Genomic DNA, 25095 nt, shown 5'->3' with positions numbered 1-25095 from the left:
GGAGGGTTAAGCCCACGTGACCATCACATCAAATTCGTGTCGTCACGTCCCCTCCGCCGCCCGACGCGGCCGAGCAAACGTGCCACTCGGCGCTATCGCCGCGAGCGTCAGGGTCGGGCCCATCCCCTTGTGTTCTGCTCGCTCCCCACAGAGGACGGCTTGACTCTCTTCGTCGGCCGAGACGGGACGTGGGAACTGCGCGGCCACCAGATCGCAAACGGGTAACCCGCGTCACGTGCACACGTGCAGCATGCGACATACACACGTGTAACGTATAATGTGCACAAGTGTAACATATAACATAAACACACGTGACATACATGTACACTGCATGCTGTACTCGCACCGCGTGCGTTGCGTGTATGTGTGTGGCCTTGAAAAGAAAAATATAAGATACCACGGGCCATAGCCCCAAATGTCACCTACTAATTCTGTTAACAGCGACCCAGAAAATATTTGCTCACCTGGCAAACTGCATCCAGTATACCCTCTCGCTGTGGATGCTAAAGTCACCCACCACCTACCCCAGTCTATTATCACTCACTCATGCACTCACTCATTCACCCACTCACTCACCCACTCACTAACCCACTGACACACTCACTCACCTACTCATTCACCCACTGACACACCCACGGACATACTCACTTACCCACTCACTCAACCACTGACACACTCACCCACTGACATTCTCACTTACCCACTCATTCAACCACTAACACACTCACTCGCCCACTCCCCACCCACTTACTCACCCACTGACACAAGCACTCACCGACTCCGCTTCTTCCCTCGCACCGCTGCACTCTGGAATTCCTTTCCATCGTCTCTGTTCCCCCAAAGCTCTCATAACAAAACCCTCGCTCAGTTCAAGAGACGTGTTACACTCTCATCTGCAACAGCTTTGACAGCACTGTTTATCGCTGGCCGCTCGGCGCTTTGGGCCTTTGGACCGGCACCCAGCAACTGTGTAAAAAAACACACACAAAACCCCGATTGCGACACCACGATCGATCTTCCCATCATGCATTGCACATGCTGTGACATCACCGCAGCGCCCGCACGTAACGATGCCTGCCGGTCCCCGTGCGCCGTCTCGCCTGTCAGGATCTCGCCCGGGCCGTACGAGCCGGTCGTGATCAGCCGGAACGGAGACGCACGCTGAGCGCCGGCGGCGGCGGCGGCACCGGCGAGGGCTCCTCATGGGTGCGTCGGACGCCACCCACGGACCCCGTGGGCCCCCGGGGGTAGAGGGCAGCGCCACGTCCGCTTCTCTGCCGCCCTCGCGCGGCTCGCTGGACGTCGCCGGACGCGAGGGCGGCGGGACGCTGGGCCTCGGGGGGGCACAGGCTTCAGCAAAAGCGTCACGGCCCCGTCTCCTTTCACCGGTCTGAGCCAGTGGTGGAAATTCCGCATCCCTATGGTGGGAGCCACACCATGCACGACGTGTCCACTGTTTGGTTGCCCACGAAGATGTATTCACTTTAATGAAGCCTTAGTGGGATGATGAGGTTATGAGTCGATCCCCAAAATTTGAATGTCCACCGTTCTGGCAGTGGGTCGGGTCTCCTGGCTGCGTCGACTCCAATGGACTTGCCGTTAATGCCCAGCCGCAGTGATTATCAGCAGCACAGATCTCTGTAAAATAAAACTATAGGTCAGGTGAGCATTTTCCACCGGCACATCTGAGCCGAGCCAGCCACGGTACAGTTGTTTTGTTTCCTCACTGGCTGTTTGCCGAGCCGAGCAGGGAGCCAAAACGTGACACCACCGCTTGCCTCACAATACGACGTCTGAATCTGGCTGGGGGCCAAGCAGGGCCAGGGGCGTGGCTAACGACGCGTTGGATGCGTGTGACGTTACAGTAGTCAAGAAAGTGTGACGTGTAACCGCGCCGTCTACGAGCGGGTCGACCCGTTCACGGGACGAGAAGTCGGTGGCACGGCACGGCACGGCTCGGATAAACCATCGGGCGCCTGTTGAACCGTGTGCCAGGCTGGCTCGGCACGGCCCCGGCACGGCTCGGTTGTGCAGTGAAAAAGGCATGTGGGATTTATCCGGTCGAAGCCGGCTCCAGCCAGCTGGAATATAATTTACCATTTCATCTCGATAACTGTAAAACGGTTAAAACAAATTACGTGAGTGTAACAAGAGGTTTAGGTAACTTTTTTTAAACGAATAACAATTGGGCCGCTTTGACTTGACCAAGTGGGTCGTAGGGGCTTTTTCAAGCCAACAGCGAAAATTTGGGGTTTTCGTTTTGAGGCGTTTTAAGTTTCACCGTTGCCTACCGATTGTGCCGAGTGGTGGCAGGGTTACTGCTCGGCGTTTATATATTAAAACAAAGGTCGCCGTAGAGCTTGTAACAGGCTGTTGTGGAGCGGTAGTGTCGTGGGCAGCGCATAGTGCTCCACACACAAACAATTTTCCTTTGCTACTGCAAGTGCCAAGGTGCCAAAGTCCTGTAGAAGGCCTCCACAGGGGGTAGAAGAATGCGTTCTCCGAAGCCAATGAATGCACTTTCCCTCTCGTGCCAAGAATCCAGAATTTCGATCAATTATCTGGGAGCCCAGCGAGAGACCGAACCTGCCCGGACTGCGCCCAACCTCGTCGTGTGCTCAGAAGCTAAGCCTGGTTAGTACTCGGATGGGAGACCATCACCAGGGCCTTGCCAGCCGCTTTGGTGTAGACGTGAGTTGTCTCCGGGCTCTCCACGCTTTCTCCCACATGAAGCCGAACACTCCTTGGTCATCGTTGCTTTGGCCAAACATCCCATTGCAGGACGCTCCTGGTGAACGAGTCTTGAGACTCACCGCGGCATTTCCCTGCGTAATTTTTGGCTATTTTTTTCTACTTGCACAGGAGAGCTCCGCTTACCACGTGGTGATGTGGGGGACCGATGTCGCACGTCCTGTTATTCGCGATTTTACTCCCCGCTCGTTTGTGGCACTAAGTAATCGCGGACAATCGGACGGCCAGGGCCACGTACCCGTCCCGTCTTGTCTTCAGCAGCGGAGACCAAGCGTATACAGGTCGCGCACCCGTTTATATTCAGCGTCAGCAGTGGAAGAAAAAGCAGTGGATACACCGCTGCAGTCACTACGTAGCGACTGTGCTTGTACGTATATCGCGGTGACTGGGTGATACCTGTTTCTCTGTTGTTTATTGCTCCGCGGTACAGTGGGGCATTCCGTGTGGGAACGTTGATTTGTAAGCGTACGTTCAGCGCGCGCGTGCGTGCGCGTCGCATACGGACAGCGTCGGTGCGTTAGTCTTGTTTACAGCGACGTCCCCGAGCCCTCTGCCGGTCCTACTTGCTGTGCTGCGTACAGCGGCGTCCGCTAGAGGGGTGTCCCATCGGCAGGCCACGCGCGGTGGCCGTTCCGGAGCGGGTCAAGCCCACCTCGTCCCCCCACGTGGGCCGCGTGGAGGATGAGTAGGCCAAAGCACCTGTACGGAGCGACTCTCTCTCGGGAGCTTGCCTCCAGGAGTTGTGGGGAAGACGGCCCTTCCGCCAGCAGTGGCGCGAGCAGAAAATTGCAGGGCAGCGCCTCTGCCGTTTTGGTGAGGACGGCGACGTCCCAGCGACTTTGTGGGCCACAACGCCGCTGATGACGGTGGTGATGGTGACGACGACAGTAGTTTTTTTTGTTTTACGCTTTCTAAGCGGCGCTCTGTCAGCCTCGTCCCCCGTTCCTGTGCAGGCACAGGGATGGAGATCGCGAGAAAGTTGTCGGAGGGTGGCGGAGTTTGGGGAATGTTCTAGACGAGAGAAAAAGAAAACGCTTGCTATTCTGCTGGTTCAGAAACGATGTTTACGCAACGTTAGAGGGGGGTGAGGGGTTAGTGGGGGAGTAGTTACTAGTGGGGAGGGCTCAATGTGTTGAGACTCAGACACCGGGAAGGAGGATTTATATTGACACCGTCGCGTTGCACTGCGACACCCCCGTCTCTCCCGTGTTACCGATCGCAGAACTCGGCGAGAGCAATATCGACCAACCGGGGCCCACACGCGAGCGAGGAGTCGCGTGCAACCAAATTGCGCGCGACTCAATCACGTCTCTGCAACCGGTTGCAGGGAGCAGCGGCGCAGAACCTGTCGCTGCCGCTCTCGCGGTCGAGGCGGACGCGGCTGTCAAGCGTCGGCCTGGCTCGGCGATTCTTAGCGACGCTTCGCATCGCCGGTGCGACGTGTCGGCGAGCCGGCGATTGGTTGCTACGTTCCTCGGTGACCCGATCCGCTCCGCTACGCGACGAGCGAGCGGGTTTGATCGAGCAGCTTTGTCGGCTCGGCTGCGGACGCGGCTCCGGAGGGCATGGAATCGAATAACCCGAGCGGCAACTTGTAATCTGTCCACCTTGGAGCGAGCGTCTGTCTCGCTCGCTCTTCTGGTCATGTCGCGCCTTGGCCGGCACGAAATCCGACGTTTCGCGCCCTCCGGACACTTGCCGGCACAACGCAGCAGAGACGGCGCAGTCGCGAACAATGATATTGACGCGTGTCGCTGTGGTAAGACAAGGTGGCACGCGGCTAGTAGCCGCAGGCAAAGCGACGGGGTATACTGGATGTGGTGTGCCGGGTGCGGATATACTTTTGTTCGGGTCGGTGACCCCGGACACAGACCTGGCTGAAATTAAACCCCGCCCTCTGTTCATTTAAACTACTGATATCCTAAACAGATACTGTATATGGGAATAGGTTATGGGATTGTCATATGCGATATTAAACTCTGATAGGTTGTGTCTGTCTTGTGTTACATGGCCACTGCTTCGTTGTCACGAAACGTTGGACCACCCTTGATATTCCTGAAATAAAATAACTTACAAATCGACTGGTGTCCTGGAAAGACGCGTTAACCCACAAAACCTCGCTGCCCCAGAACGCATGTGGAGCTTGAGGTTTTTGCGTGGATTGAGTGGATGAAATGTGATGTTATATTCTGCCACATTCGGTCGTGGGGAAATGATGCTCCTAAACTCTTGAAACGCGGAGCGCAAAGAGTTCCAATGAAGCGAGCGATGGGTACTCTTCGACAAAAGAAACCGAGCGGCGTAGCGAAGTGTGGGCCGGACACCACCTCTTACGGCTCTAGCCCAGCAGTGAATAGAGCAAGTTGGCCGCGCGCAAGTCGGAGTCGGTTCGCCCCGTCCCACCCACCACGCCAACTTTGGTTCCTGCGGCACCGTGGGCGAGACGGAGGCCCCCTGTCCTGAATCGGCGTCTGTGAGACTCATCTCGTCCGCGAGGACCTACTCGTACACACGTCAATACTCTCGGGACATCCCTCCGTCTCAGACCCCGCGCTCTCTTGACTGACGACAACGATTGGCGACGTTTCGAGCAGTGGCGTTTGTTGTTGTTGACGAATGGTGCCGAGTTGTTGTTGTTGGCTGTGCTTGTGCCGAGTAGCTGCTGTTGTTGTTGTTGGCTGTGCTTGTGCCGAGTAGCTGCTGTTGTTGTTCTTGGCTGTGCCTGTGACGAGTAGCTGCTGTTGTTGTTGGCTGTGCTTGTGCCGAGTTGCTGTTGTTGTTGTTGTTGGCTGTGCTTGTGACGAGTAGCTGCTGTTGTTGTTGTTGGCTGTGCTTGTGCCGAGCTGCTGTTGTTGTTGTTGGCTGTGCTTGTGCCGAGCTGCTGTTGTTGTTGTTGGCTGTGCTTGTGACGAGTAGCTGCTGTTGTTGTTGGCTGTGCTTGTGACGAGTTGCTGCTGTTGTTGTTGTTGTTGGCTGTGCTTGTGCCGAGTAGCTGCTGTTGTTGTTGGCTGTGCTTGTGACGAGTTGCTGCTGTTGTTGTTGTTGTTGGCTGTGCCTGTGACGAGTAGCTGCTGTTGTTGTTGGCTGTGCTTGTGACGAGTTGCTGTTGTTGTTGGCTGTGCTTGTGCGCCACTGCAGCAGCAGTAGCATCGCCAAATAATTTGTTTAGTCATACAAAAAAATTAAGCGTCACCAAGACGCTTGTGCCAGGCCATGTGCACCTTGAGGCCATGTGAAGTGTCGAACGCCCGCTGGCAAGAGGTCACGGGGCAGACCCAGGTGCCACGGGTCGACTGACTGAGACGACTGGCTGATGCCCCACCTGTGCCCCCTACTGTGCCAACTTGCACACACACACACACGTATTCTTCCACTCACGATTAATTGCTTCCCAACTAACCCCCCTTTCTTCTGTAATGAGCAATTTAAATTATAATCATAATGTCAATAAGTAATCGTGGTTATTAATGATCGGGGGGGGGGGGGGGGTACGTGTGCACTGTGCATTGGTTCGAGAAGTCATTGTGCTCAGCTAATCGCGGAGCCCGTGTGTGATCATTGACAAACGACGGGGTTGATAATTGGTCGCGCCACAATCGATGGGGCAATAAGATTGTGTTGACGGTGGCAAATGCAGCCTCCCCCGCTCGGCGTTGAACCCACTTTGGCCCTGGCTGCACTTGCAACATGATGTCGCGCGCCACGCAGGTAAACAACGTGGCACAGTGACACGAAGCTGCGTCAGTCCTCTTCGAAGGGTGACCTCCAGGGGGCTTTGTGTATACGCCTCGCACACACGGGGAATTTAAATGAAGTATTTTCACGACGTCCAGTTGTTGGTTCGAGTTTGGTGAAGTTTGTGAAGCTTTGGAAGGTGGAGGCTAAACTGACAAGTAAGGCCTCCAAGGCAAAACTTCTTCTTGAAGAGGGGCTGTTTATATTGTGGGCTGCTAATATATTGAAATAACAGACACGTGGTTTAATATGTGAATAGTGAAGTGGAATACAGATTACGTGATGGTGTTATTTAAGTAATAGTTAAGATTAATAAGTTACTAAAGCCCTACACGAACGAGTCTTGTCTGACCAACTCTACACAGCTTAAATTTTGACTTAAAACTTTCGTGACTGCAGGAATTCATATTCTATGGCTCTTTCGGGAAAGTCACGTAGATAGAAAAATTATAATTAAAAATAAAGTGAAAAGAATAATAATAAAATATCAATAATAAAAAAACACGAATGTAGACTGTAACCTGGTTCTTAATCGGAGTGAGTGTGCTGGCAATCTATAATGTAGACTGTAGCAATGGTTAATACGTTTGGTGAGTGTACTGGTAGTCTATAATGTATACTGTAGCAATGGTTATTCGGCTGGGTGAGTGTACTGGCAGTCTATAATGTATACTGTAGCCTGGATATTAAGTTTGTTGAGTGTACTGGCAGTTTATAATGTAGACTGTAGCAATGGTTATTAAGTTTGGTGAGTGTTCTGGCAGTCTATAATGTAGACTGTAGCCTGGATATTAAGTTTGGTGAGTGTACTGGCAGTCTATAATGTAGACTGTAGCAATGGTTATTAAGTTTGGTGAGTGTACTGGCAGTCTATAATGTAGACTGTAGCCTGGATATTAAGTTTGGTGAGTGTACTGGCAGTCTATAATGTAGACTGTAGCAATGGTTATTAAGTTTGGTGAGTGTACTGGCAGTCTATAATGTATACTGTAGCCTGGATATAAAGTTTGGTGAGTGTACTGGCAGTCTATAATGTAGACTGTAGCAATGATTATTAAGTTTGGTGAGTGTACTGGCAGTCTATAATGTATACTGTAGCCTGGATATAAAGTTTGGTGAGTGTACTGGCAGTCTATAATATAGACTGTAGCCTGTCTATAATGTAGACTGTCGACTGATATTAAAGTGGCTGACGCCATGGCTGGGAAAGCTGATCTGTTGGGGCACACCAGTCCGATGAGTCACCCACCACTCACTGAGCAGTCAAAGGTTATTTCTGCCGCTGCAGTAGCAGCAGCAGTAGCAGCTACAGCTACAGCAGGAGTGGATGCAGGGGCAGCTGTTCCAGGTGATGAGCGACAGAGCGGAGAGGTGGGGTCCACTCAACACTCCCATGACGTTGTTGCACGTTGCGTGGAAATTTCATTGCGACATTTTTTTTGCCACGGTGTCAATGTCACCTCGCGGTGTCTGATGACCCCAACTGATGATTAAATGCCCTTTGTTTAGACCAAGGGGTCGGCAACCCAAAGTAACGAGAAGAGACATTTTTTTGGTTCGACTTTGGTAAGTAAAAATGAGTAATATTTCAAAATACTTTTTTTTAAACACGCTTTAATTAAATGTACCGTACGAGTAATGGCAGAACTCCACGACTCCAGGAAGTGGCCCCGAAGATTGCCATAACGTAAGGGACTGTGGTGATTTACAGCCAACGTCAGTTGAGCGTGGACAATTAGACCCAAGATTTCAAAAAGATTGCTTAAAAATATATATATATTATTTTCAATGATAGAATATAGTATTGCCATCAGTATGACATACGTATACCAAGTTTGCAGTCGATACGACATTGGGAAGTGGGTTAAAATCGGGTTGCAAGATTTGAGGATACAACAGTTGAGTGAATTCAATAAAAGCGTGTAAAAAGATAAAAACTCAGTCTCAATATTTCAAGATCCGCCAATGCGCGTGGGTGAACACGCGAGACGGTCCTTGATAAGTAACGTCACGAGGTCAACCTCAAAGAGACGCAGGTTTCTGACCCCTGAATTAGACCGTTGAGACCCACCCACTTGCTGCGCCCGGACACAAACGGGGAAAAACCGTCGGACGAGCAGCAGCAAACTGCACTTTCGAAGTTGTAATAGATGTGATAAGAGTAAATTAACGCGCTTCTGAAGCAGGGCGAGGTTGATAATTGATAATTGGTTTTTTACCCTTCTATCTGGCAACAAAACTGACACCTTTTTACAAGGAGTCATGTTTGCATAGACCACAATACCTTTTTGGCGTAATCTGGTCCAACCCATGTGAGACTAGGCTCTAAGGAAAGCTGTCTCGGGTGTGGACCAATCAACTTCAAGGACAGTGCACATTATCAGAGTTGTGTTTTTTGTTTGCATTATGACTGCAGGTATTGTGGTCTATGCAAATATGACTCCTTGTAAAAAGGTGTCAGTTTTGTAGCCAGATAGAAGGGTAAAAAACCAATTATCATATTTTTACTGGCAAATGAGGTTCCAATGGTGCAGGGCGAGGTTGTTTATTGTAGGGGCTTGTGGGTTGGGGAAAGAGGCCACGAAATTGCACAGAGGCTGTACGCAGAATAAGGAGCCCCGATGCCCCAAACGCGTCTCATTGTAAGCAGCAGGAATTCACTTTCATCGCGAGCTTTTCTTATTACACCACAAGGAAGACAGAGATCCATTATACATTTTACAAGCGATGTCGAATCGCGTTATAATATTTTGGTTATATAACGTGGCACAAGCCTGAATAACGAAAGCGTGCGATGTATCGTATCAAGATACATCTGACTTTAGGTAACCTCCTGAACCGTGTGTGAGCGCGCGCGTGTGTATATAATTATATATTATATCAATACCTGTCTTTGATCAGTCACTGCAACTGAGTCCAGCACCTGCTAAATTCATAAACCAACACCTGGTGTTGGGTGCACCCATCTCATGTAAAATTGATGCTCATTTAAACGGAGAAAAATTCGCGAACAATGTTGATCGTCACGCTCGCATTGTGCGGTCGCTACACGCCCGAGTGGCGCCATCTGCCACGTGTGTTTGAGTGGCCCAAAAATCAGGACGCATGGGGTAATTTAATTTATTTTAACACTGGCATTAAAACATTTTAATTATTCTTAAAGTAAGTGTTTGTTGTGTATCTCCTATCGTTATTCATATGTTTTTCTGATTCATGGGGGAGGGGGGTGAGGGGTCACCTTATATCCGTCGTTTGCGAAATTTGTCCAAGAAGAATTCTGCAATGAATCGAGAATGTTCACAGATCACACGATGGATCGTCTCCCGAGATGCCATGCAGCACCACGATGCACTTCCTCAAGAATTGACAATGCCAACACCAGACGCGGTGGCCTGTGCAGAATATTGGGGAAGAGACCCGTATAGGTTGGACAAGGGTACGCGACGAAGAAGACCGGTAGAGATTCCAGGGCTGCCCACGAGGCACGCATAATTCGGGCTCCTGCCAGAATTGGCAGCTGTCGTCTTGGGTTGGCTATCTGCCCGTCTGCACTGGCACATCCGAGCCAGCGCGAGGCCCTCACCGGTACGGGTGGTTTTCCACTGGTTGATTGCCGCACGCCACGATGAGCGAGCTGGCTTCACAAGACGTCTGAATTTGTGTCGGGGCCAAGCAGGGCCAGGGAAGGGGCTAAATGACTCGCTCGTGGTGTGTGACGTCGTGAGGAAGCGGCGTGTCTCGTTTGTTGTCCTTCCCCCACACCTCCGATTAGCACGGTTTGGCTACGTACGGTGTGAAAGAAGTCGAACATGCATCGTCCACACGCGTCTCGTTCATTGCGTGTGACGTCAGCGGCACGGCTCGGATTTTGCAGTGGAAACCCCCCCCACCCACGCCCTGTCACCTTCTAAACCGCTCGGTGATGTAACTGTGGAGCGAGTAGGTGGGGGGCGGGGGGGCATGATCGCTGTCCCCCATGGGACAACACCACGCTGCTTTGCTTGCAATGGACGCGTTACCGGCGCGCTCGGCATTTTCGTCAATTTGGTGGCTCGGGCGCCGCCGGTTGCGAACGCGATGATCTCGCGCTCTGCGGCTGTCCGGTTATCTTTGTTCTCTTGCTTCGCACGCTGTTTTGGGTGAAACGGGCCCCGCGGGGTGGCTGGGGGCAGGGGCGGGAGACAATACGGGCAAACACAATGGCTCGCCGCCATGTGTTTTGCAAGGTGCTTGCGCGCATTTCCACCGCAAACATCACGTTCACGTTCACGGCGCGGGCCGAGGGGGGTCAGAGTGTCGGGGTAATAATGGGACGCTCGGGGTCTCAGCTGACCGGTCGACAAAATTCCCTTTAAAAAAAAAAGAATTTTTTTTAAAAAGCCAAGTCACGGTGCAGTTTTAGAAACGAGCGGCGATCGTGTTTGGTTAAACACGTAGGCTTTCGCGATCTGTATTACGGCGGTCATATGTAAATGCAAATAGCCTTTTGTTTAGGATTCGCGTATCTGCAATAAACCTGGCCAGCACTGCTGTTGAGGACCGCTGCACTGCGTATCAGCAGTTGCCAGAGTTTTGCAGTGTGCGTCAGATGTAACCGGTCATTGTACGCGCAGATCTCTTTGTCAATCCACTGCTGGATTTTTTGTTCCCCTAAATGTGCCCGATCTCATAAAATCCCTACAAGCTAAGCAGTGTTGAGCCTGGTTAGCACTCCGATGGGTCACTGCCGCCAAGGCTTGCCAGGTGTTGTAGGCGTGGTGGCTGCGAGGTGTGGCCAGGAGATGACGGCGCTGAGTGCCACCCCCTCGTGTACAGCAGCGCGGTGCTGGGGTTTCTCCAGGTCCTCCGGTTATATCCCGCGCACAAATCCAAACTCCAAATTTAACGCAATTAGCCAAACATGCCATTGTAGCAGGACCCTCCTGAGAAAGCGAGGCTTTCCCGGCTCGGTAATTGCAGCCAGTGCTCTGGCAAGCAGCACTGCGATGTGGAACACTGCAACGACACTCGATGTCCTTGTCCTGAGTTTGAGGCCACAAAGGAGAGAGCCCTCTTGATGGAGACCAGCACTACCACCGCTTGCCTCCACAACCCGAACACTGCAACGACACTCGATGTCCTTGTCCTGAGTTTGAGGCCACAAAGGAGAGGGCCCTCTTGATGGAGGCCAGCACTATCACCGCTTGCCTCCACAACCCGAGCACTGCCACGACACTCGATGTCCTTGTCCTGAGTTTGAGGCCACAAAGGAGAGGGCCCTCTTGATGGAGGCCAGCACCACCACCGCTTGCCTCCACAACCCGAGTGTACCCTGGGAATCTCCCCCCCCCCCCATGAATCCTGACCAAGCCCAAGCCCCATGCCGATTGGTAACGTCGCGTCCTCACGGTAGCTGCTTGGATTTGTTTCCAATTGTCGCTTGCTGCCAATTCGACAGTGATTGTCCTACGGCGAGACTTGCCCCAACCATAGAACTGCGACAGAGACGAGAACCCATTTTAGCATTCATAGCCGCTGGCTTTATATTCTTTACCCTTCCCCAATTTTATTCCGATTTCGCTGTCGGCGTTATGAGATGAGGAATCCATTAATGGAGCAGTGCAACCCTCTGTGTTGGAGAACGGCCCGTGGAAGTGGATGTGATGGATCTATCTCTGACATCCCTCCTAGTAATCCTCTGGTCCACATAGTACAGTACGGAGAAGTGCTGCCTCACCCACTCTGCATATGAGAGTAATGTTCATAGAATGGCAGTTAAACCAATACGGTATTTCATTGCCAAATCTGGAATTTAGCCAAATAAAGCACAGTCAGATTTAATGTGATGTGGGTTTTTTTGCGTGCGGGCTGATCAGAATCAGAATCAGAAACGGTTTTAATCGCCATGTAAGTTTGCACAGACAAGGAATTCACTATGGCGGGACGGTGCATACATTGAACAAGTAGGAATCTTAACTTATATAAAAGGTATACACTCTAACTATACTAACGTTACAAAGTATAAGTAATACTAAAGGGCTAAAATCTTTAAAATTATGAATAAGTAGACCTTATAAAATGCGAAATGTAAAATGTTAATTAGCCGTATTAAACAATCTTAAAATACAAAAATACAAATAAGATTACACGTTGTAAGTATGGAAAGGTGTAATTATGTAGATAAAATGTTATAGTAAGTGTAACAGTCATTTTAAGTGTAAAAGTCATTTTAAGCCCTTGGCCTTGTTGAGGAGGCCAACAGCGGATGGGAAAAAACTGTTTTTATGACGTGAGGTTTTGGTCTTGATGGACCGCAGCCTTCTGCAGGAGGGGAGTAGCTGGAACAGAGAGTATCCAGGGTGCGAGGAATCGTCCACAATCTTCCTCGCTCGCCTCAGGGTTCTCAAAGTGTGCAGGTCCTCAAGGGTTGGTAGATTACAGCCAATCACCTTCTCAGCAGTGCGGATGATACGCTGCAGTCTGCTCTTGTCCTTGGCAGTGGCAGCAGCGTACCAGACGGTGATGGAGGAGGTGAGGATGGACTCAATGATGGCTGTATAGAAGCACACCATCATTGTCTTTGGCAGATAAAATTTCTTCAGCTGCCGTAGGAAGTACATTCTCTGTTGAGCTCTCTTGATAAGGGAGCTGATGTTCAGTTCCCACTTGAGGTCCTGGGAAAGAATAGTGCCCAGGAAGCGGAAGGACTCAACATTGTTCACTGGGGAGTCGCACAGGGTGATGGGGGTGAGTGCGGCTGAATTCTTCCTGAAGTCCACAACCATCTCTGTCTTAAGAGCATTGAGCTCCAGGTTGTTCTGGCTACACCTGGTCACCAGGTTGTCAGCTTCCCTCCTATAGTCAGACTCATCCCCATCAGAGATGAGCCCAATGAGGGTGGTGTCGTCCGCAAACTTCAACAGTTTGACGGACTGGTGACTGGAGGTGCAGCTGTTGGTGTACAGGGTGAATAGCAGAGGGGAAAGGACGCAGCCCTGAGGAGATCCGGTGCTAATTGACCTGGAGGCAGAAACTTGTGATCCCAGTTTGACACACTGCTTCCTGTCAGACAGGAAGTCTGTGATCCATCTGCAGGTGGAGTCTGGCACGTTCAGCAGGGAGAGCTTGTCCTGAAGCAGGCTAGGAATGATGGTGTTAAAAGCCGAGCTAAAGTCCACAAACAGGATCCTGGCGTAGGATGCTGCGGAGTCCAGATGCTGTAGGGTGAAGTGGAGGGCCATGTTAACTGCATCATCCACAGACCTGTTGGCTCTGTAGGCAAACTGAAGGGGGTCCAGTAGAGGGTCTGTGATGGCTTTGAGGTATGCAAGGACCAGGCGCTCAAAAGACTTCATTACCACGGAGGTAAGGGCGATTGGTCTGTAATCATTTAATCCTGTTGGCCTTGGCTTTTTGGGCACTGGAATGATGATGGAGGACTTGAGACAGGCTGGTACATGACATGTCTCCATGGAGGTGGTAAAGATGTTGGTGAACACTGGGGACAGCTGGTCCGCGCAGTGCCTGAGGGTGGCTGGAGAGACGGAGTCCGGCCCAGCTGCTTTGTGTGGGTTCTGCCTCTTGAAAAGTTTTTTAACTTTTTTTGATACCATCAACTCGCCACACTCTAGAACCCAGTTTTATCACGGGCAGTGGCTGAAACCTGGATTCGAACGCTCACCACTATCACCTCCTGAGCCCCCTGCCCTCCCCTCCCTCAACATTTTATTCGAGTCACCGCCGTCCTTTGTATATGATGTAATCCGCACGTTCCATTCGCCGTCATCTCGTACCAACCCCCCTCTCCCTCCCCACCGGGGGGGGGGGGGGGGTCGGCAGCTTCGTGTTTCTGCGAGAAACGGAGATTGCTTAGGGGGTTGACGTCGTCGGTCAAACAAAAAAAAAACCGTTGACACCGGATCGGCGGCGCCAACGCGCGCCCGGAATAATTCGCGCGGCACTCCGCCGCGCGCGTCCGAGTGCGCTGACACACACAGCAGCGCGGGGAGGTCGTTTTTATTTTTTTTTATTATTTTTTGGGGGAAATTTCTGGAGGTGATCATCAACGGGAGTGCGCGCGCCACGGGCTATTTCTGCCGAGCTCCCCTTACCAGTTGCGCCCTCGCCCTCCGACTAAAGCGGGCTTTGGCAGCGAGCGTCGAAGAGAAACGCGACTCGCTGGCGATAATTTTAAACTCGGCGCGGGAACGGAACGACAACGGGGGGGGGAGAGAGAGAGAGATGTCTGCTTAGACGAGACGGAGTGGGGTGGGGTGGGGAGAAGGTAGCGAGCGGTGTTCATGGTAAGCGCTTGAGTCGGATCTGCTGGCCAGCGAGGATCGAGGAGGCTCGGCGGATCGGACAAGGTTTTGCGGAACGTCGAGAAGCAGCAATGTCGGTAAGGGTCGCGCGTGCCACTCATCATCGCGAGCATCGTTCTCGTTACAGGCGGGGTGGGGGGGCGGTTAACGGGGAGCGGTGGCGCAGCGGTTTGCGCGCTGCGCTGTTCAGTTCGGCGACCCGAGTTCAATTCTCAACCGCCGGCTAAAGGTCAGGGGCGGGTGATACCTGAAGCGGTGCTGAGCCCACAATGTATCAGCCAAGTCGAGTGGACTGGGTGATTCGTGGTCAATGCGAACACGGCCGATTCCCGGCTTGGTCGTGCACAGTGCACCGCAGTGTCTGGTAACGTTACCGGATTATCTCGGTCTGTGCCTTCACTCGGACTCGAGGATTTAAACTCGTCACAGTTCGTCAGGCTGCAGTCGCGGGTGATGGCGGTTGTGGTGATGGTGGTGATGGTGGTGATGATGATGGTGATGATAATGGTGGTGATGATGTTGATAGTGGTGGTGATGGTGGTGATTTTGGTGATGATGATAGTGGTGTTGATGATGGTGGTGATGGTGGTGGTGGTAGTGGTGATAGTGATGGTGGTAGTGATGGTGGTGGTGATAGTGATGGTGGTGGTGATAATGATGGTGGTGGTGATGGTGGTGGTGATGACGGTGATGATAGTGGTGTTGATGGTGATGATAGTGATGATGGTGATGATGATAGTGATGGTGGTGATGATAGTGGTGGTGATGGTGGTAGAGATGGTGGTAGAGATGGTGGTAGAGATAATGGTGATGGTGGTGGTGAATTTAAGGTGATGTTTTTGGTGAGCAACCGCAGCGGTCGTTATCGCGCTCGATGCGTTTAATCCTATCATTGTCACCGTTGACTCGAAACAAAGCCACTGTGTTGATGAATATCTCCACCGCTGATTCTGTTCATCAAAACAAATGAACGCTGATGTCGTCACACATTCACGTGGCGAAGTATATGGCAACTCCATGACTCGCAAGGTGTTTTGGAGAAAGACTAATGCAGCTGTGAATTTTTGACAAAAAAAAGTCGGTGGCGCTGTCTAGCGGCAGCGTGTTGGTCGCTTTTATTGCAGAGTCTCGCGGTTCGAATCCAGCAGGCCGCTCCGGTTAATACTTGCATCACGGTGCATCACCGATGTAATACGCGCCCGTATGCTTCACAGTTGAAGTTGAAGGTCCCCCTGAATTAATTCGAGGAGGCAGTTTTTTTGCCGGCGTCATAATCCAGATTGGTTTTTATTTATTTTCAAATTCGAAAAAATAACTGAACTGGGATCATGCAGCAGCAGCAGCACCGCCATCCTCTGGGGAACCCAGCGCAGGCCGTGACCTTGCGACACAGCCGCGTCTTCCGTCGTGAGGATCGCCCTGCGCTAATTCCAATTGCACTGATTTATCATTGCTCGTTTATAATAAAACAAATCCCGCATGCTTGTTGTGACACAGTAACCGCCTCTGATGAAGGAATTTCGCGAATTTCATACTGCTGCCAAAGAAGTTCAACATACACCCATACATAAAACATCGTCCATGCCGCTGGTTTCCTGGCTGGCTGCTGTCACCGAAGCTAGCTGGGTAACTGGCTACACAGTATTTTCCGTGTCGCAAATAAACATTGAGTTTGAAACGGCGCAAGAGCAAGTTGGGAAGACGTTTAAACATAGATAGCGACACCGAACAGGCCACTGAAACTAGCTGGGTAACTGGCTACACGGAATTTTCGGTGTTGTTAAATAAACATTGAGTTTGAAACGGCGCAAGAGGAAGTTGGGAAGACGTTTAAAATAGATAGCGACACCAGAGAGGTGGGGTGGAACGAATACAGAAGGCTGACCACGGATCAACATTTCAATTTGTGCTCCTAATGAATGTCATTCTTTCGCCAGAGTTCTTTACATCCTAGAGAACACTAAAACAAAAACATCTCACGAGACATATTATCTCGTCATTTTTATGATTACATGAAAAGGCAGATGCACTCTGAGGTCTCCGAGAACCGGAGGCTCATGGGAAGGGTATGACCACGATGGCAGCTGTCCGATTCAGACCTGTCAACCCCTACTCAGTCGAGATTTGAAGCTTTCAGCAATCCATACTCTTTGGTTCTTTCGGTAAAGTCACGTAGGTAGAAAATACTCAGTGCCTAGCTTATTACAGACCGAATCAGACCTTATTGGTCATCCCGTGCCCTTATATATCTCAACGTTTATCCTATACACTACACTATACACTACACTATATACTACATACTATACACTACACTATACACTACACTATACACTACACTATATACTACATACTATACACTACACTATACACTACACACTACACTATACACTACACTATATACTACACTACTACATACCTGTCAACCCCTACTCAGTGCCTAGCTTAATACAGACCAATTCAGACCTTATTTGTCACCCCGTGCCTTTTATAAATCTCAACTTTCATCCTACAAAGCCCCATCAAAAAGAAACACAAGCAGACCACTCAATTTCCCTGTACAATAATACTGCGTGAACCGAATGGGTTGACAGATGTGCTGTTCATTTTCATTTGCAGAACAACAACGTGTAGCACGCCTCGTATTTGTGTTGTTGTTGTTGTTTTACCCTCATCACCCACCGCTCTGGCTGCATGGCTCTGTCCAAAAGACAAAGATCCCCCTATAGCCTTAACAGACTGTTGGGGCAAGTGCTGTAAGCGAGCACCTATGAGTGGCCAGCACCACACCTGGCCGCCTTTGTCTCCCCAGCGGCGATGTTTACTGCACACCGCGCCAGGTACGCATTTGATGCTGAGTCGACCTAGGATGTGGGGAGCGGTAGTGTAGCGATTAGTGCGCTGCGCTATGAACCCGGCGACACGGGTTCGATTCCCGCTCACGGCCAACACCAGTGACGATTATCTGAACCGGTCCCGGGCCTCCCCTAGGTCGACTCAGCATCAAATGAGTACCTGGTGTGGTGTGTAAACATCGTCACCAGGGAGACAAAGGCGGTCGGGCGTGGTGCTGGCCACCCACCCCCTCGTGTACCGTTCCGGCCTTCATAGGTGCTCGCTAACAGCATTTGCCCCTACAGTCTGTTAAGGCTATATGCGGGATCTTTATCTTTGTGTGTCAGTATGTCAGTGTGTGTGTGTCAGTGTGTGTGACTGGAGCGGTGGTGGAGCGGTTAGCGCGCTGCGCTATGAACTTGGCGACCTTAGGTCGATTGCCACTGACGGCTACCACCAGTGACGATTATTTGAACCGGTCCTGGGCCTCCCCTAGGTCGACTCAGCCTCAAATTAGTACCTGGTGCGATGTGTAAACATCGCTGGTTTACGGGAGGCAGAGGCGGCCGGGCGTGGTGCTGGCCACCCACCCCCTCGTGTGCCGTGCCGGCCTTCATAGGTGCTCGCTAAACGGCACTTGCCCCAACAGTCTGCTGAGGCTATACGGGGGGGGGAATCTTTGTCTTTGGAGTCCCTATGGTGACGTTCCGTTGCTAGCCGGTGGGCTGTGCGTGAGGCTAGCGCTGGGAGGGAGGGGCAGAGGGGAGGGGGGAAGAGGGGGATGGAGGGAGGAGGACCCCCCCCCCCCCCACGGTCACCCACCCCCCTTCCCATTCGCATTCCGCCGGGGTTCCGCTGCTGCTACTGCTGCTGCAGCGGCGTGCGCTGCGGATCTACGGATCTACGGATCTGCCCGCCACCGGCAGCATGGAGAACGACAACAAGGTGATGGAGAGGTGGGGGGGGGGGTGTGTGCTCGTTGCGTCGACTTCGCGGTGTTGAACTCGATGTGGTGTGCCGGTTGGTAAAACATTCACAGCTGTTCGTGTTGCGTTGTCGCTGTGAAGCGAGAGAGAGAGGGGGGGATGTTCCGGTATTGTGCAAGTTGAAGCTTTCCGTGGGTCATGACGATTGTTTGCAATGTTTATGAATTTAAATGACCAGCGTGTGTTTGTTGTGTCCATCTGCGGCTTAATTTTTTCGCTGGTTTATGTGTCACCGGGTCTCCAGTAAGTAGCAGTCGGCACGACCGTAGAGAGTGGAAGGATACTGGATGTGGTGTGCCGGATGATAAAACAAATTTTCCGGGTGTTTTGCTTTTGTCTCCTGCGTTGTGTAAACAACAGGAGATTAATTTCTCGCTGGTTTGTGTTTCGCCGGGTCTCCGGTAAGACTGGGGGCGTGTATCGATGGTGTGCTTGTGGTCTCCTGCGTGATGTAAACAACAGGGTGGTGGGGATTGATTTCTCACTCGAATTATTCCCGATTCGCCGGTATCGACTGCAATGTAGGCACGTGACTACACCAGGCACGTGACTATACCAGCCACAGCCGCCGCGAGGGCGATACTGGATGTGGTGAGGCCGGGTGTGCAGAATATATTTTCCTGGTTACCAAACATCTGAATAAAACCTTATGTATATACACAGGATGCACGTTATTTTCCCTGTGTGTATGTACTGCTGATACAAAGGCAGACACTATCGAGATAGGATAATTAAATAATGGTTGTTATTATTAAACATTGTATTGGGGTGTGGTCATCTACTCACGGTTACACACCACCGTGTACACAAAGACAAAGACCCCCCGTGTAGCCTTAACAGACTGTTGGGGCAAGTGCTGTTAGCGAGCACCTCTGAAGGCCGGAACGGTACACGAGGGGGTGGGTGGCCAGCACCACGCCCGACCGCCTTTGTCTCCCTAGTGGCGATGTTTACACACACACCGCACCAGGTACTCATTTGAGGCTGAGTCGACCTAGGGGAGGCCCGGGACCGGTTCAGATAATCGTCACTGGTGTTGGCCGTGAGCGGGAATCGAACCCGTGTCGCCGGGTTCATAGCGCAGCGCGCTAACCACAACACTACCGCTCCCCACAGACACACACAGAGAGACACACACACAGAAAGACACACACACACAGAGAAAGACACACACAGAGACACACACACAGAGACACACACACAGAGACAGACAGACACACACAGACACACACACAGAGACACACACACAGACACACACACAGATACACACACACACAGACACACACAGAGACACACAGAGACACAGACACACAGAGAGACACACAGAGAGACACACACAGAGACACACACAGAGACACACACACAGAGACACACAGACACACACACGTCTGTCTGTACACTGCGCTTAGAAGACAAAGAACCCCCGTATAGCCTGTACCAGACTATTGGGGCCGTGAGCGGGAATCGCCCCTACACTATACATCTGTTAAGAATAGCTTCATATCAGATTTCTCCAGAATAAAAGATCCTGAACTGGGGTTGTATCGCATTGCGTTAATCACTGCGCAACCGCTCTCCTCTATAAAGACGGTAAACACACGCATCTTCATCATAATTATTAGATTGAACACGGGTGAGATTTTCAGTTTTATTTCATCACAAATGACGATGTATTGTAATGGCTATCAGCCTGCATCTATCCACTGCTGAATGACGGCCTCCCAAAGCCGAATGGCTACACATTAGAACGGTTGGCAACGAACGGTGCAAAGAAAGTCCACCATGCATACATGCTACACAATAATAGTAACTGACAGACCTTTGGGCGAAGGTGTTTTTTACTGTCTGCCATGGGAGTTGTTTGATCATACTTCACCACGGAAAGCAATGCGGATTGATGAAGTGGGGCAGGTGTAGGATCGTATCATTTACGTTAGCCATGACGAGGAATCGAACTCATGTCGCCGGGTTCGTAGCGCAGTGCGCTAACCACTGCGCCACCGCTCCATCCTATTTCCCGTTCAAATGAGCATCGATTGAGGCATTGGTGCTGGTCTGCTTACAGCCCTGAGCCAGCGGTGTACATTCCACATTCGTGTGGCAGGGGCGAGTCTCTCCATCAGAGGTGTGGACTCGAGTCATGCGACTTGGACTCGAGTCAGACTCGAGTTATGATTTTGATGACTTCAGACTCGACTTGGACTTGCCTCATCTTTGACTCGACTTGACTCGGGACTCGAGAGCAAAGACTTGAGACTTACTTGTGACTTGCATAACAATGACTTTGTCCCACCTCTGCTCTCCATAACACACGCACCGTTGAGTGCCCCACAACGTGGTATCAATTTAACGACCTGCGCCAACCCATCACAATCCCGTTCACTTGAAGCTCACAACCACCTCGGGTCGGTTGCGAGCCGCTCGCTCGCTCGCCCCACCGCCGAACTCACTTGGGGCCGTCGCTCGCAACGAGGCTACGGCAACACACTGCCACTACAACAACAGCAGCATCAGCAGCAACCAACAGCAACCAACAGCGGCATCCTGGCAACGCTGTTGGGATTTTGCCTGTTGCCCCGGGTGCTGGCGGCGTTTTGCTCGAGAGAGAGAGAAAGAGAGGGGGGCTCTGGGCACCGGGGTCGGCCTCTTAGAGAGAGTTCGGCCCTGCTGGGTGAGATACAAACGTGGGGAGGAGGAGGAGATTCGTGTGTGCAGGAATATCAAACCGCGTCACCGCCACCACCACCACAACTCAACACATCCGTCGATAACGACACAACTGTGTGTGGTCTTACAACAAAAAACTGGATACGTGACGTTTCGGGCAGTGACCCTGATTGATAGCACATTGAGAATGCGTGGGGGGGGGGGTGTCGCTAGAAATTTATGGGGCATCTGGAAATGGATCGCTCCGTAAACATTGACTACCAGTTGTGAAAAACTTATGAGAAATGTGCGATCGGAAAGGGCCATTGCCCGAAACGTCGCCCGTTATATACGTATTTTTAAGGCAGTGCAATGAGTAGGAAACTACTTTGAACTTTGTCTGTAATGTGGAACATGCGTGGAGTGCGTGCACTGCATGTGTGCTCCCGATACATACATGCAGTACACGTACGTGCAAGTGCATGTACTACCACACTATCCCACTCACTGTGCCAATGATACTTAATGTTCGTCGCATGATAGTTAAAGTAAAAAAAAAATATTTATCGAATTCTCAAGTAAATAACCAAAGGATTGCGTTTAGTTTGTTGTGTGCAGTCACTGGTCACCGGGCTGATACCATCAACTCGCTCATTTCGCTTCAGAACCCAGGTTAACCACAGCCGAGTCTATGCCAGGCTATGGGTCTCTATGTGGAAGTCTATGGGTCTCTATGTGGAAGTCTATGGGTCTCTATCTGGAAGTCTATGGGTCTCTGTGGAAGTTTATGCGTCTCTATGTGGATGTCTATGGGTCTCTATGTGTAATGCACTGTGTCTCTGTGGAAGTCTATGGGTCTCTATGTGGAAGTCTATGGGTCTCTGTGTAAGTCATTGGTGGCTGAGCTGGGACCATCAAACCTGCTGCACTTTTGAACACGGCGTAATCATGGGCAGTGGCCGAAACCCGAATCCGAACCCAGATCCACGGCGTTGTCGGCTCAGCACCTGTGACCTCTGAGCCACTCCCTGGCCTCCAAAGACAAAACAATGTCTGTCGCTGTTGCTTGGGTGATACCAAAAAGTAAATGTTTAAACGTCCTGGCACAGGTATCGTTCAAACAACGCAGGTGAAGCGAAGCGGCACATTGCTAGGGCGAGCGCGAACGCGTCTTTTAGGTGGCCACGTGGCCCACGGGTCGGCAGCCCGTGGCTCCGGAGCCGCGTGCGGTTCTTGAAGGACGACTGCTTCGTGGCGTTGTTCATTAATGGACCGCCGTCTCCTATTGACGTGCACCGCGGCTCTTGAAATATTGAGTTTTTGTTGTTGTTGCTGAATTCGAAAAAAATGGCTCTAATTGTTATTTTGGTTGCAGACCCCCCTGGTCTAGCCGAAGCCCTGAAGGCTGCCCCCCCTCCTCCTCCTCTACCCCCACCCCCCTCCTCTACCCCAACTCCCCCTCTTCTACCCCCCTCCTCTACCCCCACCCCCCTCCTCTACCCCCACCCCCCTCCTCTACCCCCACCCCCCGCTCCTCTACCCCCACCCCCCCCTCCTCTACCCCCACCCCCCCTCCTCTACCCCCACTCCCCCCCTCCGCTACCCCAACTCCCCCTCTTTTACCCCCCTCCTCTACCCCCACCCCCCTCCTCTACCCCCACCCCCCGCTCCTCTACCCCCACCCCCCCTCCTCTACCCCCACCCCCCCCTCCTCTACCACCCCCCCCCCCTCCTCTACCCCAACTCCTCCTCTTCTACCCCCCTCCTCTATCCCCACCCCCCTCCTCTACCCCCCTCCTCTACCCCCCCCCCTCCTCTACCCCCACCCCCCCTCCTCTACCCCCACCCCCCCTCCTCTACCCCCACCCCCCCGAGGTCTCTAAGCGACTGGCCGAGTGAGATGGTGTCGGCCTGGAACTCCCCATTGCTGAGCAGGCCTCCCCCCCCATCCTCCCCCATTGCTTCCATTCCCTTGTGTGTCGTTATTCAGTAATAGGTTCTTACCCATTCAACTGGTACAAAAACTGACACCTTTATACAAGGCATCATGTTTGCAATAACCACAACACAAGCAGTCAAAATGCAAACAAAAAGAAACAACTCTGATGATGATGATAATGATAATGATATCATCAGAGTTGTTTCTTTTTGTTTGCACCTTCACATCTGTCCCATGGCCATGCGTTTGTGTCGGTGAATGAAAACGACCCTATGGCGTGAGGGTTTTTTGACCATACTTCACCAGCCTGGTAGGGGCCCAGGACCAGTTAATATATCACGATCCAATCGAGCTAGTTGTCCATGGCTAGGAATTAAACTTGGGTAAACTTTTATTATGATTCTCCGCATCAAACTACAATATATATTTTAATCTCATCATCATCAGACAATATCTACCCACTACTGCCAGCCGATGTGGTGGAGGCTGTGAGCCTCAATAGGCTCCACAGCCTTGACTTATTGTTACTGAATTGACTTCATTAGCCAGGAGAGCCGCACTGAGTCCTGACACTCTTGTTCAGGAGGGTGCTGCTGCATTGGGCTTGTATTTGTAAGATTCTTTTCAGCCAATTAATGATTAGTCGTGTTAATTATATCACGTGGGAGGAATCCGAAGCAGCCGCAGAATACCCACGTCTTGCGCAAGGGGGCAACGCTCTATCCCCGTACTGATGGAATAAACAGACGACGATCTAGTCCACTTGCTGTACTGCCTTCTCCTGGCGAGGCCAGGGTTTGGCACTTCCTGGACACACACGGGAAGGGAGTTCCACAGCCCATCTGGGCGGTGATCCACCAACCCTTGCTGCTGCTGCCTCCCCACCATTGCCAACACCACCACCACCACCATCGCCACCACCACCACCATCGCCGCCACCACCACCACCATCGCCACCACCACCACCATCGCCACCACCACCACCATCGCCACCACCACCACCATCGCCACCATCGCCACCATCGCCGCCACCACCACCGCCATCGCCACCATCACCATCGCCACCACCACCACCACCATCGCCACCACCACCACCATCGCCACCACCACCACCATCGCCACCACCACCACAGCTATCGCCACCACCACCACCACCATCGCCACCACCACCACCCAGCTACACACACTGTCCAGTACACTGTCTTTGCAAGTCATTTTCTATATTCGTAACTGGTCGTGTTTTGGCCTCGGTTGGCCAACATACTAAAAATAAACACCCTTTATTTTTACGTGGAGATACACGGCGTGGAGATGCGTATTTATTTATTAACTCCAGCGTTGTCCCGGTGGGAGATTCTTCACCGATTACCTCCTCGATAATAACGGTCATTGTTTTTTTCCCTCCTGTGAACTGGCACACAATGCGGTCTGTTGCCTGGCAAATCGGGAGATGGACGTTGGCGAGCCCTGCCGTGGTCAACGACTCGCTCCCTAATCGATGCTTCACCAGCATTCGCTTTTATAATTCGTGCAAACTGCCGTGTCTGTACGGACGTACGTCGAACTTCTTTCGCACCGTACGTGGCCAACCGCTGCTAATCGGAGGTGCGGCGGGGGGAGGGGGGGTGAAGGACAACAAACGCGACGCAAGAAGCAGTTTTCAAGAAATGAGTTTTCAATAATCTGGGTGATTTAAAAGTGCACGGCTCCCAGACGGCCGCAGAAGCGCATCCGAAAGCGCCACGCGATGCGGTGACCCCACCGTCGTTGTTCAAGTTCTTGTCAGCCAAGCGGAGAGCGAGCGTCGCATCGACCCACAAGGGGGCTCATTGCTACCCTTCTAAGCGTTGCCATTTGCACGCGGCAGAGCAAGGGAGATGCTCTGGAACATGACAGTAGCGGTCAG

The 25095-nt window shown here is 51.8% G+C and overlaps 2 protein-coding genes across 6 annotated transcripts in view; both read left to right on the top strand.

The window, feature by feature from the left end:
- EEIG1 (estrogen-induced osteoclastogenesis regulator 1) overlaps positions 1-4832 on the top strand; it is a 45965-nt gene extending 41133 nt beyond the window's left edge. For 3 of the 5 annotated variants that reach the window (XM_078616155.1, XM_078616154.1, XM_078616152.1), the window contains exons 10-11: positions 152-221; positions 1108-4832. In XM_078616155.1, the coding sequence (XP_078472281.1) occupies positions 152-221; positions 1108-1165 (128 nt within the window). In that variant the 3' untranslated portion in view covers positions 1166-4832. The remainder of the gene's footprint in view (positions 1-151; positions 222-1107) is intronic. The other 2 variants (XR_013588473.1, XM_078616153.1) reach the window with 2 other exon arrangements.
- Positions 4833-6266: 1434 nt separating this feature from the next.
- The window catches only part of PIP5KL1 (phosphatidylinositol-4-phosphate 5-kinase like 1), a 33773-nt gene continuing 14944 nt past the window's right edge, over positions 6267-25095 (top strand). The window contains exon 1 of the mRNA XM_078615989.1: positions 6267-6459. Coding sequence (XP_078472115.1) covers positions 6439-6459 — 21 coding nt within the window. The 5' untranslated portion in view covers positions 6267-6438. The remainder of the gene's footprint in view (positions 6460-25095) is intronic.

This window comes from Lampetra planeri, chromosome 49 (genome assembly GCF_965212315.1).
Source record: "Lampetra planeri chromosome 49, kcLamPlan1.2.h2, whole genome shotgun sequence".
NCBI classification, from domain to species: Eukaryota; Metazoa; Chordata; class Hyperoartia; order Petromyzontiformes; family Petromyzontidae; genus Lampetra; species Lampetra planeri.
This window is presented reverse-complemented; position numbering and strand designations above follow the sequence as displayed.